Raw genomic sequence first — 14,781 nt, forward strand, 5'->3', positions numbered from 1 at the left:
CACTGTTCAATAAGCTCAGGGCCCTGGGTCTGAACCCCACCCCGTGCAACTGGGTCCTGGACTTCCTGATGGGCTGCCTCAACACAGGGGCCCCACAAGGGTACGTGCTCAGCCCCCTTCTGTACTCCCTGTTCACCCATGACTGCATGGCCATGCATGCCTCCAACTCAATCAACGTCAACAAATGAAGGAGCTGATCGACAGACTTCAAGAGACAACAGAGGGAGCAAGCCCCCATCCACATTGATGGGACCGCAGTGGAGAAGGTGAAACGCTTCAAGTTCCTCGATATACACATCAATGACAATCTGAAATGATCCACCCAGTGTGGTGAGGAAGACGCAACAGTGGCTGTTTGGCTTGCCCCCTAAGACTCTTAAACTTTTTCAGATGCACCAGTGAGAGCATCCTATCGGGCTGTATCACAGCAGGATACGGCGACTGCACCGCCTGCAACCGCAGAGATCTCCAGAGGATGGTGTGGTTTGCTGAACGCATCACCGGGGGCACACTATCCGGGTCTCCAGGAAACCTACAGCACCCGATGTCACAGGAAGGCCAAAAAGATGATCAAGAACATCAATCACATGAGCCACTGCCTGTTCACCCTGCTATCATCCAGAAGGCGAGGACAGTACAGGTGTATCAAAGCTGGGAGCGAGAGACTGAAAAACAGCTTCTATCTCAAGGCCATCAGACTGTTAAAAAGCCATCACTGGCCTCTACCCATTACACTGCCCTGAACTAAGTCACTGTCACTAACCGGCTACCACCCGGTTACTCAACCCCGCGCCTTAGAGGCTGCTGCCCTATGTACATAGACATGGAATTACTGGTCACTTTAATAATGTTTACATACAGTTTTACTCATTTCATATGTATATACTGTATTCTAGTCAACTATTGCTGCATATATTTTATTCTATCCTACGTATTCTACAGATATACTAAATATTCTATCCACATACTGTCCATAATGTCTATACATCACATCACATTTATTTTTACTCCAAATAAATACAGTACCAGTCAAAAGTTTGGATACTCCTACACATTCAAGGGTTTATCTTTATTTTTCCTATTTTCTACATTGTAAAATAATAGCGAAGATATTAAAACTATGAAATAACACATATGGAATCATGTAGTAATTTTTTTAACTCTTCAAGTAGCCACCCTTTGCCTTAATGATAGCTTTGCACACGCTTGGCATTCTCTCAACCAGCTTCATGAGGTAGTCACCTGGAATGCTTTTCCAACAGGAGTTCATACATATGCTGAGCACTTGTAGGCTGATTTTCTTCACTCTGCGGTCCAACTCATCCCAGACCATCTTAATTGGGTTAACCCCACCTCTTTAAGGAATACCTAGGATAGGATAAAGTAATCCTTCTCACCCCCCCCCCCCTTAAAATATTTAGATGCACTATTGTAAAGTGGTTGTTCCACTGGATGTCATAAGGTGAATGCACCAATTTGTAAGTCGCTCTGGATAAGAGCGTCTGCTAAATGACTTAAATGTAAATGTTAAGGTCGGGTGATTGCGGAGGCCAGGTCATCTGATGCAGCAATCCATCACTCTCCTTCTCAGTCAAATAGCCCTTACACAGCCCAGAGATGTGTTTTGGGTCATTGTCCTGTTGAAAAACAAATGATAGTCCCACTAAGCACAATCCAGATGGGATGGCTTATTGCTGCAGAATGCTGTGGTAGCCAAGCTGGTTAAGTGTTCCTTGAATTGTAAATAAATCACTAACAGTGTCACCAGCAAAGCACCCCCACACCTCCTCCTCTGTGCTTCACAGTTGGAACGACACATAAGCAGATCATTCATTCACCTATTCTGTGTCTCACAAAGACATGGCGGTTGTAAACAAAAATCTTAAATTTGGACTCATCAGACCAAAGTACAGATTTCCACCAGTCTAATGTCCACTGCTCGTGTTTCTTGGCCCAAGCAAGTCTCTTCTTCTTATTGATGTTCTTTAGTAGTGATTTCTTTGCAGCAATTTGACCACGAAGGCCTGATTCACATGGTCTCCTCTGAACAGTTGATGTTGTCTGTTACTTGAAGCATTTAGTTGGACTGAAATCTGAGTTGCAGTTAATTGCTGATTTCTGAGGCTGGCAACTCTAATGAATGTATCCTCTGCAGCAGAGGTAACTCTGGGTCTTCCTTTCCTGTGGCAGTCCCCAGGAAAGCTAGTTACCTCATAGAGCTTGATGGTTTTTGCAACTGCACTTGAAGAAACATTCAACGTTTTTGAAATGTCCCACATTGACTGACCTTCATGTCTTAAAGTAATGATGGACTCTCGTATTTCTTTGCTTATCTGAGCTTTTTGTGCCCTAATACGGACTTGATCTCTTACCAAATTGGGCTATCTTCTGTATACCACCCCTACCTTGTCACAACACAACTGATTGACTCAAACACATTAAGAAGGAAAGAAATTCCACAAATGAACTTTTAACAAAGCTCACCTTCATGAAGCTGGTTGAGAAAATGCCAAGGGAGTGCAAAGCTGTCATCAAGGCAAAGGGGGGCTACTTTGAAGAATCTCAAATATAAAATACTACATGATTCCATATGTGTTATTTCATAGTTTTGATGTCTTCACTATCATTCTACAATGTAGAAAATAGTAAAAACAAAGAAAATCCCTGAATGGGTAGTACTTCACTGGTACTGTATACAGTGGGGCAAAAAAGTATTTAGTCAGCCACCAATTGTGCAAGTCTCCCACTTAAAAAATTGAGAGAGGCCTGTAAATTTTCATCATAGGTACACTTCAACTATGACAGACAAAGTTAGGAAAAAAATCCAGAAAATCACATTGTATGATTTTTAATGAATTTATTTGCAAATGATGGTGGAAAATAAGTATTTGGTCAATAAAAAAGTTTATCTCAATACTTTGTTATATACCCTTTGTTGGCAATGACAGGGGTCAAACGTTTTCTGTAACTCTTCACAAGGTTTTCACACACTGTTGCTGGTATTTTGGCCCATTCCTCCATGCAGATCTCCTCTAGAGCAGTGATGTTTTGGGGCTGTTGCTGGGCAACATGGACTTTCAACTCCCTCCAAAGATTTTCTATGGGGTTGAGATCTGGAGACTGGCTAGGCCACTCCAGGACCTTGAAATGCTTCTTACGAAGCCACTCCTTCGTTGTCATGCTGAAAGACCCAGCCACGTTTCATCTTCAATGCCCTTGCTGATGGTAGGCTTTGTTACTTTGGTCCCAGCTCTCTGCAGGTCATTCACTAGGTCCCCCCATGTGGTTCTGGGATTTTTGCTCACCATTCTTGTGATCGTTTTGACCCCACGGGGTGAGATCTTGCGTGGAGCCCCAGATCGAGGGAGATTATCAGTGGTCTTGTATGTCTTCCATTTCCAAATAATTGCTCCCACAGTTGATTTCTTCAAACCAAGCTGCTTACCTATTGCAGATTCAATCTTCCCAGCCTGGTGCAGGTCTACAATTTTGTTTCTGGTGTCCTTTGACAGCTCTTTGGTCTTGGCCATAGTGGAGTTTGGAGTGTGACTGTTTGAGGTTGTGGACAGGTGTCTTTTATACTGATAACAAGTTCAAACAGGTGCCATTAAAACAGGTAACGAGTGGAGGACAGAGGAGCCTCTTAAAGAAGAAGTTACAGGTCTGTGAGAGCCAGAAATCTTGCTTGTTTGTAGGTGATCAAATACGTATTTTCCACCATAATTTGCAAATAAATTCATAAAAAATCCTACAATGTGATTTCCTGGATTTTTTTCCTAATTTTGTCTGTCATAGTTGAAGTGTACCTATGATGAAAATTACAGGCCTCTCTCATCTTTTTCAGTGGGAGAACTTGCACAATTGGTGGCTGACTAAATACTTTTTTGCCCCACTGTATATGTTTACACATTGCTTATCCTAATATTTATACATTTCTTAATTCCATTATTTTACCTGTAGATCTGTGTTTATTGTGTATTGTTAGATATTACTGCACTGCTGGAGCTAGGAAAACAAGCATTTCACTACACCTGCAACAACATCTGCATGTGACCAATACAATTTTTTAAAATTGAAATAGTTTAAATACAAACATACCTTCCTCTCTCCACAGAATGTTTGCCACTGAAGGGAAGACAAGAAAAGAAAAACCAAGAATGAGCATGAGTGGGAAATCGATGATTTTCCCTTTTTGAGCATTCACACACCAACTAAGATAAAACAAATGAAGGTTTTATGAAAAGTGTCTCTTTGACCAATAGAAACCCCCAGTTTGAGAATAATTTGATACAAAAAACTTGAGGGCGAAACACAGTCCAGGTGGTGTATTGTAAATACACATACACAGAAAAACATTTTACAACATTTGTTCTTGTTTTGTTGTCAGCCCCACTAAAAAGCCATCCTTAGAAATCTGTACTATGTACTGCAAAAGCATATACCACGTGCTATAAAATGTACATGATATTGAATTAAATAAATGTACACCTCAGGTAAATTATCCATCAATAAATATGTGTTTTACGTATTAGGGTATTAGCCATCATATCATCAAATCTACATATATCTCAAGCGTAGATGAGTTCTAGAGGTCATTAAAGAGGATTATTTTGTGAGACTATTTTTGGCTGACTAAAACTGCCGTAATTTCTCATTAAATTCACTTGGAGACAACTAATGACATGGAATTGGAAACTACAGCTGCATAATAACCAAACGGCTTTAATGCATGAACTGGAATACAACCCCACAAAGCCCTCAAAGCCTTTTGAGATGAGAGTGAGGTGCCTCTTAAAAGGATGTGCTCATTTCGCGACAAGTACAGATGAACACCCAGAGCCTGTGCACTGAGTGAGCTCGGCCTATCACAGAAAATGTGAAGATTTTGCCATTCAGGAGCAGATGCAAATAACAGACCCATTTCTTTGTCTTGACTATCCTCATTTTCCCGCTGTATAAGCGCGATGACCTTCTACTATTGTTCATCCATCCCACAACCCCCTCTGTTTCCATTCCATCTTCCATTTTCCTGACCGTCTGCAAACCAATCTCGGGCCCCAATTCAGTTCTGATTTTAATCTCCCCCTATTCTGATGCTGCTCATTCTCTCACCCTTTCTTCTGCTGTGTGGAGAGCGATGGGGAGAATAGAGAAAGAGAGAAAAGTAAAAAAGAAAAGAAGCTTTGGCAGTGGCATGACAGACCTGTTAGTCAAGCCTAATCGTTCAAAAGTGCTTCGTCAAGTCCCACTCTGTTGCACTCATGCATACATTTTGTTCTCATTAAAAAGTTACACAAGAGAACTGATGTAGAGGAATGATTAACATGGGAAGAAAAAAGGAGTGTTAGGCAGACGCTGCACTGTTCCAGTTACTGGTGATGTTCCAAAAAGCGTCAGATTGGTACTGCTGGGGGAAATGGAGGAAGGTAGTGAGATGAGATCTTGGTGCCCAAGTCTTTTCCAATAAAGCAATGATTAGATGCTATTCAACACAAGGAAGAAAGATTGTGCTCGTTCTAAAACATATGAGTGGCCCCTACATCACACTCGTCATCCATATTAGAAAACAGCAATGTGCCACTTTCTGCGGCGGTGGAGTTCACTACACTGGTCCTGAATAACTGTTCCCAAATGAAGAGCGCCAGAATTGTGCAGTTGTCAGGTGGACTCTACACTCCCCACACAACAACACCTTCCCGTCAGCAAGGTTACAACACAAACTCGATTTGTTTACAAGGGCACACGGATGCGACATTTGGGCACAGTGCCTGTGGATAGGAACATCCTGGCATCACAGCCAGCAGACTTCCTGACTGCATTAACAGGTGAAGCCAGGCAGCCCCAGTTTATCTAATTAGGCTGGCAGACGCAAATGGGAAAAGGCATCGTGACACAGTCGCCCTGGGTGTCTTCCTCTCTGTTCTTCTCCCACTGTGATTCATTGGATTTATCAGCCTGTGTTTGGGATTGAGTCGCCTGGCAACATTGGCACGTTGTGTCTGCTTTGTGTGTCAGTTGTTATGCAAATTGATCTGGCAGCGTTGTATAATCGAGACTGAGGATATGTTTTAATTATAGCTGGCTATAAATACCTTTGTCCAAATACTGCCTGGATTTATTGACATGATGATGACACTGTTGTGGTGAGCTGAATGTTCCATGTTCAGCTCTGTAACTCAGCTCAGTATTTCATATGGATCCATTACTACACATTAACATTTCTGTTTCATGGTCTGACTGTTATGGATCGATAGAAAATTATGGAAAGATTGAAAATAAGTTTCTAAAATACCATACAAAGAATTGAGAGAATGTGATTACCTACACTAAATATGGACATGTAATGTTTTTTAAAGGGAATGATGAAAAGTCTGTTCAGACACAAAAGTTTTGCCCACTAACAACTATGCTGTATCACCACCAACTTAAGTGTACATCAACCTAAATGTTTCATGTTCCAGTTCCATGAATCGCTGTAAATGGATTCATGTTCAACTAGTGTTTATTTTTTATTTTTTTGCTGCAGTTACTTTTAGCAGCTTAATCCTGAAGATTTCATTAAGGACGCTTCGTTACTGGATGGATAACTTTAGCTGGATTGAGAAACACCCTGGTCATACGATATGGAGTAATGCTGAAATGGAATTCTTCGAAGGCGCAAGACAGTTCTATAATTGGAGGATGAAGTCTCTGGAGAGAACTGGCTACAGTGGGGGAAAGTATTTTTTTAAAGAAGAAAATATCCAACCGTTTAATCCTGGGTTGGAAATATCCTTGAATATTTCAAAAGTGCAAGTAATTGGTCAGCGAGAAGTTGAAACGGTCATTGAAAATCTGGTCCCGCATGGAGCTACCCATGTGATTTTACATCGTCAGGAGAAAAAGCAGGATAAATGTGTTGGATGGTTTCAAATAAGTGCTTTCCAGACAGCAATATGTTAAGTCTCCCAGTGATGGAAACTTCACTTTTTGAATTGTAGCCTCACTGTACCTTTTGAATCATATATACACTGAGTATAAAAAACATTAGGAACACCATCTTAACACTGAGTTTCACCACCTTTAGCCCTCAGAACAGCCTCAATTCGTCAGGGCATGCTCTACAAGGTGTCGAAAACATTCCACAGGGATGCTGGACCATGGTGACTCCAAGCTTCCCACAGTTGTGTGAAGTTGGCTGGATGACGTTTAGGTGGAGGACCATTCTTGATACACACGGGAAACTGAGAGTGAAAAACACAGTAGCGTTGCAGTTCTTGACACACTCAAACCGGTGCGCCTGGCACCGACTACCAAATCGAATCAAAATCAAATCAAACTATTGGCCCCTACCATACCCTGTTCAAAGGCACTTCAATATTTTTGTATTTTAAAAGAAGGTTAAATAACTGACGGACATGAAAAAGAACAGGAACAGCGTCTGGACAGGAACACATAACAACAATTAATGAGGACACCGGGAACACCACCGAGGAACAGACAGATATACAGGGGGTAATCAACCACGTGAAGGTGTCCAGGTGAGTCCAATGAGCGCTGCTGCGGGTAATGATTGTGACAGGTGTGTGTAAAGACGGGTAGCCGGGCGCCCCATCTGAATGCCACACATACAATCCATGTCTCAATTGTCTCAAGTTTAAAAATCCTTCTTTAATCTCTCACTTCTCCTTCATCTACACTGATTGAAGAAGATTTAAAAGGGATCATAGCTTTCACCTCGATTCACCGGGTCAGTCGATGTCATGGAAAGAGCAGGTGTTCTTAATGTTTTGTACTCTCAGTGTATATCTCTCTATTATGTGTGGGAATACTTTGGAACAGATTTTCAAAATAACAATCTCTTGGAGCTGATTTGCTGGTGTTTTTACAGTCTTTTATGTCCAACAATTAAACAAATATTATTATACACAGTACCTGTCAAAGGTTTGGACACACCTACTCATTCAAGGGTTTTTCTTTATTTTTACTATTTTCTAAACTTGTTAATAATAGTGAAGACATCAAAACTATGAAATAACACATATGGAATCAAATAGCAATCAAAAAGTGTTAAACAAATGAAAATATATTTTATTTTTTGAGATTCTTCAAAGTATCCACCCTTTGCCTTGATGACATTGTTCTCTCAACCAGCTTCATGAGGTAGTCACCTGGAATATATTCCAATTAACAGGTGTGCCTTGTTAAAAGTGAATTTGTGGAATTTCTTTCCTTCATAGTGCGTTTGAGCCAATCAGTCGTGTTGTGACAAGTTAGGGGTGGTATACAGAAGATTTGGTAAAAGACCAAGTGCATATTATGACAAGAAATGCTCAAATTAGCAAAGAGAAATGAGAGTCCAACGTTACTTTAAGACATGAAGGTCAGTCAATGTGGGAAATTTCAAAAACGTTGAACGTTTCTTCAAGTGCTGTCGCAAAAAGCATCAAGCCCTGTGATGAAACTGTCTCTCATGAGGACCGCCATGGGAGTTACCTCTGCCGCAGAGGATATGTTCATTATGTTCATTAGAGTTACCAGCCTCAGAAATTGCAGTCCAAATAAATGCTTCAAAGAGTTCAAATAATAGACACCGTGAATCAGGCCTTCATGGTTGAATAGCTGCAAAGAAACCACTACTAAAGGACACCAATAATAAGAAGAGACTTGCTTGGACCAAGAAACATGAGCAATGGACATAAGACTGGTGGAAATCTGTCCTTTGGTCTGATGAGTCAAAACTTTAGATTTTTGGTTACTACTGCCGTGTCTTTATGAGATGCAGAGTAGCTGAACGGATGATCTCCGCATGTGTGGTTCCCACTGTGAACCATAAAGCAGGTGTGATGGTGTGGGGCTATTTGACCAAGAAGGATAGTGATGGAGTGCTGCATTAGATGTTATTTCATAGTTTTGATGTCTTCCCTATTATTCCACAATGTAGAAAATAGTAAAAGATTAAGAAAAACCCCTTGAATGAGTAGGTGTCCAAACTTTTGACTGGTACTGTATAACTATTTTTAAGAAAGCTTGGCCGGGCCAAATTAAATGTGGCCTGTGGGTCAGGTCGCCAGTTGGGGAACCATACCTCTATACCCTACCCTACATGTTCTTAATGTTTTGTACACTCAGTGTATTTACGTCTGGGAGAAAAGTGACAGCCTTCACTGAGTTGTCATAATGCCACACACTGGCCTTACAATACAGTCATTAGCAATGTCCTTTGAGGCTGATTTAACTTTATGATTCATTGAAATTGGCAAGTTAGCGCTGGGCCGTAAAATAAAACTGTGGTTCTCCCATTCAAAATACCCTATAAAGCCAAAATCACCCCAGAAAATAAATGTGAGAGTAGAGAGCGTCTATTTATTTACACTGCGTAGCGTAGTCTACTTAGCATAGGGAAGATCATAGCAATTCCTCTAATTCCTTTTCTACAAATACCCCAAGCAATTGATCTTCTTATTTTACCAGCATTGCTCTGCGTAGACACGAGAAAAATAGACTCACTTTCTAATTTGATGCGCTATGACGCCATAGACACCGTTGACTCTGGAGCCCATCTGTTTTCTTTCGTTCACATCTCTGCATTCTAATTCCAGTGTGTACACGCTCGTTCACATCTCTGCATTCTAATTCATGTGTACACGCTCGTTCACATCTGTGCATTCTAATTCCAGTGTGTACACGCTCGTTCACATCTGTGTATTCTAATTCCAGTGTGTACACGCTCGTTCACATCTCTGCATTCTAATTCCAGTGTGTACACGCTCGTTCACATCTGTGCATTCTAATTCCAGTGTGTACACGCTCGTTCACATCTCTGCATTCTAATTCCAGTGTGTACACGCTCGTTCACATCTGTGCATTCTAATTCCAGTGTGTACATCTCTGCATTCTAATTCCAGTGTGTACACGCTCGTTCACATCTCTGCATTCTAATTCCAGTGTGTACACGCTCGTTCACATCTCTGCATTCTAATTCCAGTGTGTACACGCTCGTTCACATCTCTGCATTCTAATTCCAGTGTGTACACGCTCGTTCACATCTCTGCATTCTAATTCCAGTGTGTACACGCTCGTTCACATCTCTGCATTCTAATTCCAGTGTGTACACGCTCGTTCACATTTGTGCATTCTAATTCCAGTGTGTACACGCTCGTTCACATCTCTGCATTCTAATTCCAGTGTGTACACGCTCGTTCACATTTGTGCATTCTAATTCCAGTGTGTACACGCTCGTTCACATTTGTGCATTCTAATTCCAGTGTGTACACGCTCGCTCACATCTGTGCATTCTAATTCCAGTGTGTACACGCTCGTTCACATTTGTGCATTCTAATTCCTATGTCACGCCCTCAGTATTCTAATGTGAGAGTACACGCGTCACATTCATTTACAGGGTTTGTGCATTCTAATTCCAGTGTGTACACCTCTAATTTGTTTTCTACAAATACCCCAAGCAATTGTGCATTCTAATTCCAGTGTGTACACGCTAGCTCACATCTGTGCATTCTAATTCCAGTGTGTACACGCTCGTTCACATTTGTGCATTCTAATTCCAGTGTGTACACGCTCGCTCACATCTGTGCATTCTAATTCCAGTGTGTACACGCTCGTTCACATTTGTGCATTCTAATTCCAGGGTGTACACGCTCGTTCACATTTGTGCATTCTAATTCCAGTGTGTACACGCTCGCTCACATCTGTGCATTCTAATTCCAGTGTGTACACGCTCGCTCACATCTGTGCATTCTAATTCCAGTGTGTACACGCTCGCTCACATCTGTGCATTCTAATTCCAGTGTGTACACGCTCGCTCACATCTGTGCATTCTAATTCCAGTGTGTACACGCTCGTTCACATTTGTGCATTCTAATTCCAGTGTGTACACGCTCGCTCACATCTGTGCATTCTAATTCCAGTGTGTACACGCTTGTTCACATTTGTGCATTCTAATTCCAGGGTGTACACGCTCGTTCACATTTGTGAATTCTAATTCCAGTGTGTACACGCTCGCTCACATCTGTGCATTCTAATTCCAGTGTGTACACGCTCGCTCACATCTGTGCATTCTAATTCCAGTGTGTACACGCTCGCTCACATCTGTGCATTCTAATTCCAGGGTGTACACGCTCGCTCACATCTGTGCATTCTAATTCCAGTGTGTACACGCTCACTCACATCTGTGCATTCTAATTCCAGTGTGTACACGCTCGCTCAAGCGCGTAAAAAAAAGCTTTCCGTTTGATTTGGGCTTAAGGCTGATTCAACTAAGGGCTCGATAATGTGTTGAATTAGGTGTGTTAGTGCTGGGCTATAACAAAAGTCTGCACTCACTATGGGTTTCCTGGACCAAATACTATTGTAAACACTTCACAATAATGCACCATACATGCATGACACAAGCTCAAAGATGCCATACAAAAGCCTTACAAATGCTTCACAATGGAGCACCTGCAGATAGACCCACAGCCAGAGAGACAGACCCACAGCCAGCCAGACAGACAATCCCACAGCCAGCCAGACGGACTCACATCCAGACAGACAGACCCACAGCCAGACAGAGTTGCTTTAGACAAGTGTTCTCAAAAGTGGCGTAACACATTCAGTGACAGACAGTCATCCCAAAGCTGGAGCCTTCATAGACACAGCCTCTCCAGGACTGTGGCATCACCTGTTACAGTGTGTGACTGTGCACCATTTGACCGCCAAGCGCCGCACATAATGAAATTGCCTCATTTCGGACAAGCCTTGGTGACGAAAAAGCTGCCTTCCTCAGAAACGGCCGCATGAATAAAAGATAAATGCCTGCTAGCCCTAGCCCAGGGGATATGAAGGTCAGTGTCATCAAAAGCCCTGGACACACAGGGAAAGACAGACAGACAGACAGACAGACAGACAGACAGACAGACAGACAGACAGACAGACAGACAGACAGACAGACAGACAGACAGACAGACAGACAGACAGACAGACAGACAGACAGACAGACAGACAGACAGACAGACAGACCCACAGCCAGTCAGACAGACCCACAGCCAGACCCACAACCAGACAGACAGTCTCACAGCCAGCCAGACAGACCCACAGACAGTCTCACAGCCAGCCAGACAGACCCACAGACAGACAGACAGACAGACAGACAGACAGACAGACAGACAGACAGACAGACAGACAGACAGACAGACAGACAGACAGACAGACAGACAGACAGACAGACAGACAGACAGACAGACAGACAGACAGACAGACAGACAGACAGACAGACAGACAGACAGACCCACAACCAGACAGATAGACCCACACAGACCCACAGACAGACAGACCGACAGACAGACAGACAGGCCATGGCACTGCTGTTGCTGGCACCACAGGTTAGGTTTCTGCATAGCTTGGGACTGTGAACCATGGCCAACACAGAGTGAAAGCTTGATGTGAGCAACTGTGTTAGGCATCGATTGACACCCACCTGCACACACACTCGTTGACCCACACACACACACACACACACACACACATTGACACACGCATTAGTACACTCAAGTTGACACACACTCAAACATACACACATGCATAGGCCGTAGGCCCATGTCACTCTCTCTGTGCCTTGGCCGGTGTTAATCTACACCAACACCAACAAACACCCCTGCCTCACGGACGTCCGACGCTCCAGAAATAATTGCCGACCATTTTGAAGTGAAGGGCAGATATTCATGCCAGTTTAACAGCGATTCCTGTCAGATTAATTGCGCTCCACCACGGGTGACAGTTGACTAAAGACCACTCTGAATATAGTCTGCTCATTTATTCGAAGGCGATGAAGCGCACCAACGACGTCAAGAAAACAATTAACTTTAACGTGGTGGCGAGAAACAGGTTTTTGACTTTGAACGAGCTCTGGGTGAATCTGCTGAGTGGTGTTCACTTTTCGCTCAGACTATCATGTCTCTCACCTCATCTGCTGCTTAATATTACGGTGACCACTTCAGCAATCTATCAACACTATGTTGAATAAGGCTGTCAAGATATCACATTTATTTCTATAAACTAGATATCTGATGTTTGAACCATTTATGTAGCCGAATGAGCCATTTGCAAGTGATAACTCACAAATTGGAAATAGTGGACAGGAGAAAATAAAATATAAGATGTGGAATGACACCACATCTACCTAAAAATGGAATGGATGATATGAAGGAGACTAAGCTCTAACAAATGCTGGTGGACTACATTGGGGATGAGTTTGAATCGTTGTTTCGTTGTTTCATTCCCAGATGGGAGGTAATTGGGGGGCCGAAATCTACTGAGGCACAGCAGACAGTTATCCAATCGGAGAGAGGGATTGTGGGAGGAGAGGGAGGCAGGAAAGAGAGAATGGGCAGATATCTAGGAATAGGTTTTCTAAGGTTAAAGTCTGCCAGCCCAGGGACACTAGTTACCCTGGTTATGTGGAGGGCATTTCACACAGACCATATCACACGTGTCAGCTGATCACAAGTCTCTTTCACAAGTGGATGTTAAAATATGGGTATGAGAAAGTAGGCTACAGTTTGTCAGTAGATAACTCAAAGGTGTCATTAACATAGTGGTGTTCAATTTCCAACTGTAAGGCTACTGTATATTGTAAGGCTACTGTATATTGTAAGGCTACTGGCTACAGTGATATTATACATTGAATTCAGGTTAACAAAACATAGAATACTAGTTGACATTACCAGGCTATTTCAGATTCTCTCTCTCTCTCTCTCTCTCTCTCTCTCTCTCTCTCTCTCTCTCCCTCTCCCTCTCCCTCTCCCTCTCTCTCTCTCTCTCTCTCCTCTCTCTCTCTCTCTCTCTCTCTCTCTCCCTCTCCTCTCTCCCTCTCTCCTCTCTCCCTCTCCCTCTCCCTCTCCCTCTCCCTCTCCCTCTCTCTCTCTCTCTCTCTCTCTCTCTCTCCCTCTCCCTCTCCCTCTCTCTCTCTCTCATGCTGATAAGAGAGAGTGGAGGGATGCATCCACAGCCGAGCTTCAGCTTACACACTAACTCAGAGCGCTAGCATAGCCTCGGGGCTAGAGATGCAACCCAAGGAAGCCAAGCTCTTGGATAAGCAGGCACTCCACTGGGGTAATAAGGAGAGACCAGACTAGGTCAAACATGCATTCGGGAGTGCTGCTGGGTAGTTGAACTGTGCGCCCTATCCATTTAATTATTTGTTTTTCCTTCTAATATAATGGTGGACTATTTCAAAATGCTCCGTGCTATCTCTTTGTTGTTGACTATGGGTTGTGGATGTAAAATGGTCACCAACATGCCAACCCCCTCAGCAATTTCATCATACACAGTGGCTTCAAAGTTTCAAATGAGGCAACTGATTGACTTCTGACCCCAGAGAATAAGTATGTTCTCTGGGTTGGGGATGATCCAAAATGGTTGCCAGTGTGTGTTTCAACCCCCTAGCAGTTTCATCACACTCGGTGGCTTCAAAACTTCAAAGGAGGCAACTGACTGACTTCTGACCCCAGAGAGTTTGATCCTGTGATGTGTGACGGCACGTTTGGAGTGTATCACTGCCACTGGGACAGCAGCTAAACCTATTGTATCATCGAAGGGGACATGTGAGTGACTTGAAAGTAAGAGTTGCATTGTTTGCTTTTTTGTGCCGTTATTAGGAGAGGAGAGAATTAGCGACAACGTGGTCACAATCATTGGTTGAACATGATTTTGACATTTTGGAAAGGCCAACAATAATGACAGAGTCAATGAATGGGACTGTGTCTGATCTGAGCACGTATTTGTATCATAACTCTATGTTGTCCCTTA

General features: G+C 42.8%; 1 protein-coding gene across 4 annotated transcripts in view; it reads right to left on the reverse strand.

The window, feature by feature from the left end:
- Positions 1–14,781, reverse strand: part of LOC123993523 (follistatin-related protein 5-like) — a 234,127-nt gene that overhangs the window by 38,560 nt on the left and 180,786 nt on the right. For all 4 annotated transcript variants that reach the window (XM_046295752.1, XM_046295753.1, XM_046295754.1 and 1 more), the window contains one exon: positions 4,099–4,125. In XM_046295752.1, coding sequence (XP_046151708.1) covers positions 4,099–4,125 — 27 coding nt within the window. The remainder of the gene's footprint in view (positions 1–4,098; positions 4,126–14,781) is intronic.

This window comes from Oncorhynchus gorbuscha, linkage group LG13 (assembly GCF_021184085.1).
Source record: "Oncorhynchus gorbuscha isolate QuinsamMale2020 ecotype Even-year linkage group LG13, OgorEven_v1.0, whole genome shotgun sequence".
Lineage (NCBI taxonomy): Eukaryota > Metazoa > Chordata > Actinopteri > Salmoniformes > Salmonidae > Oncorhynchus > Oncorhynchus gorbuscha.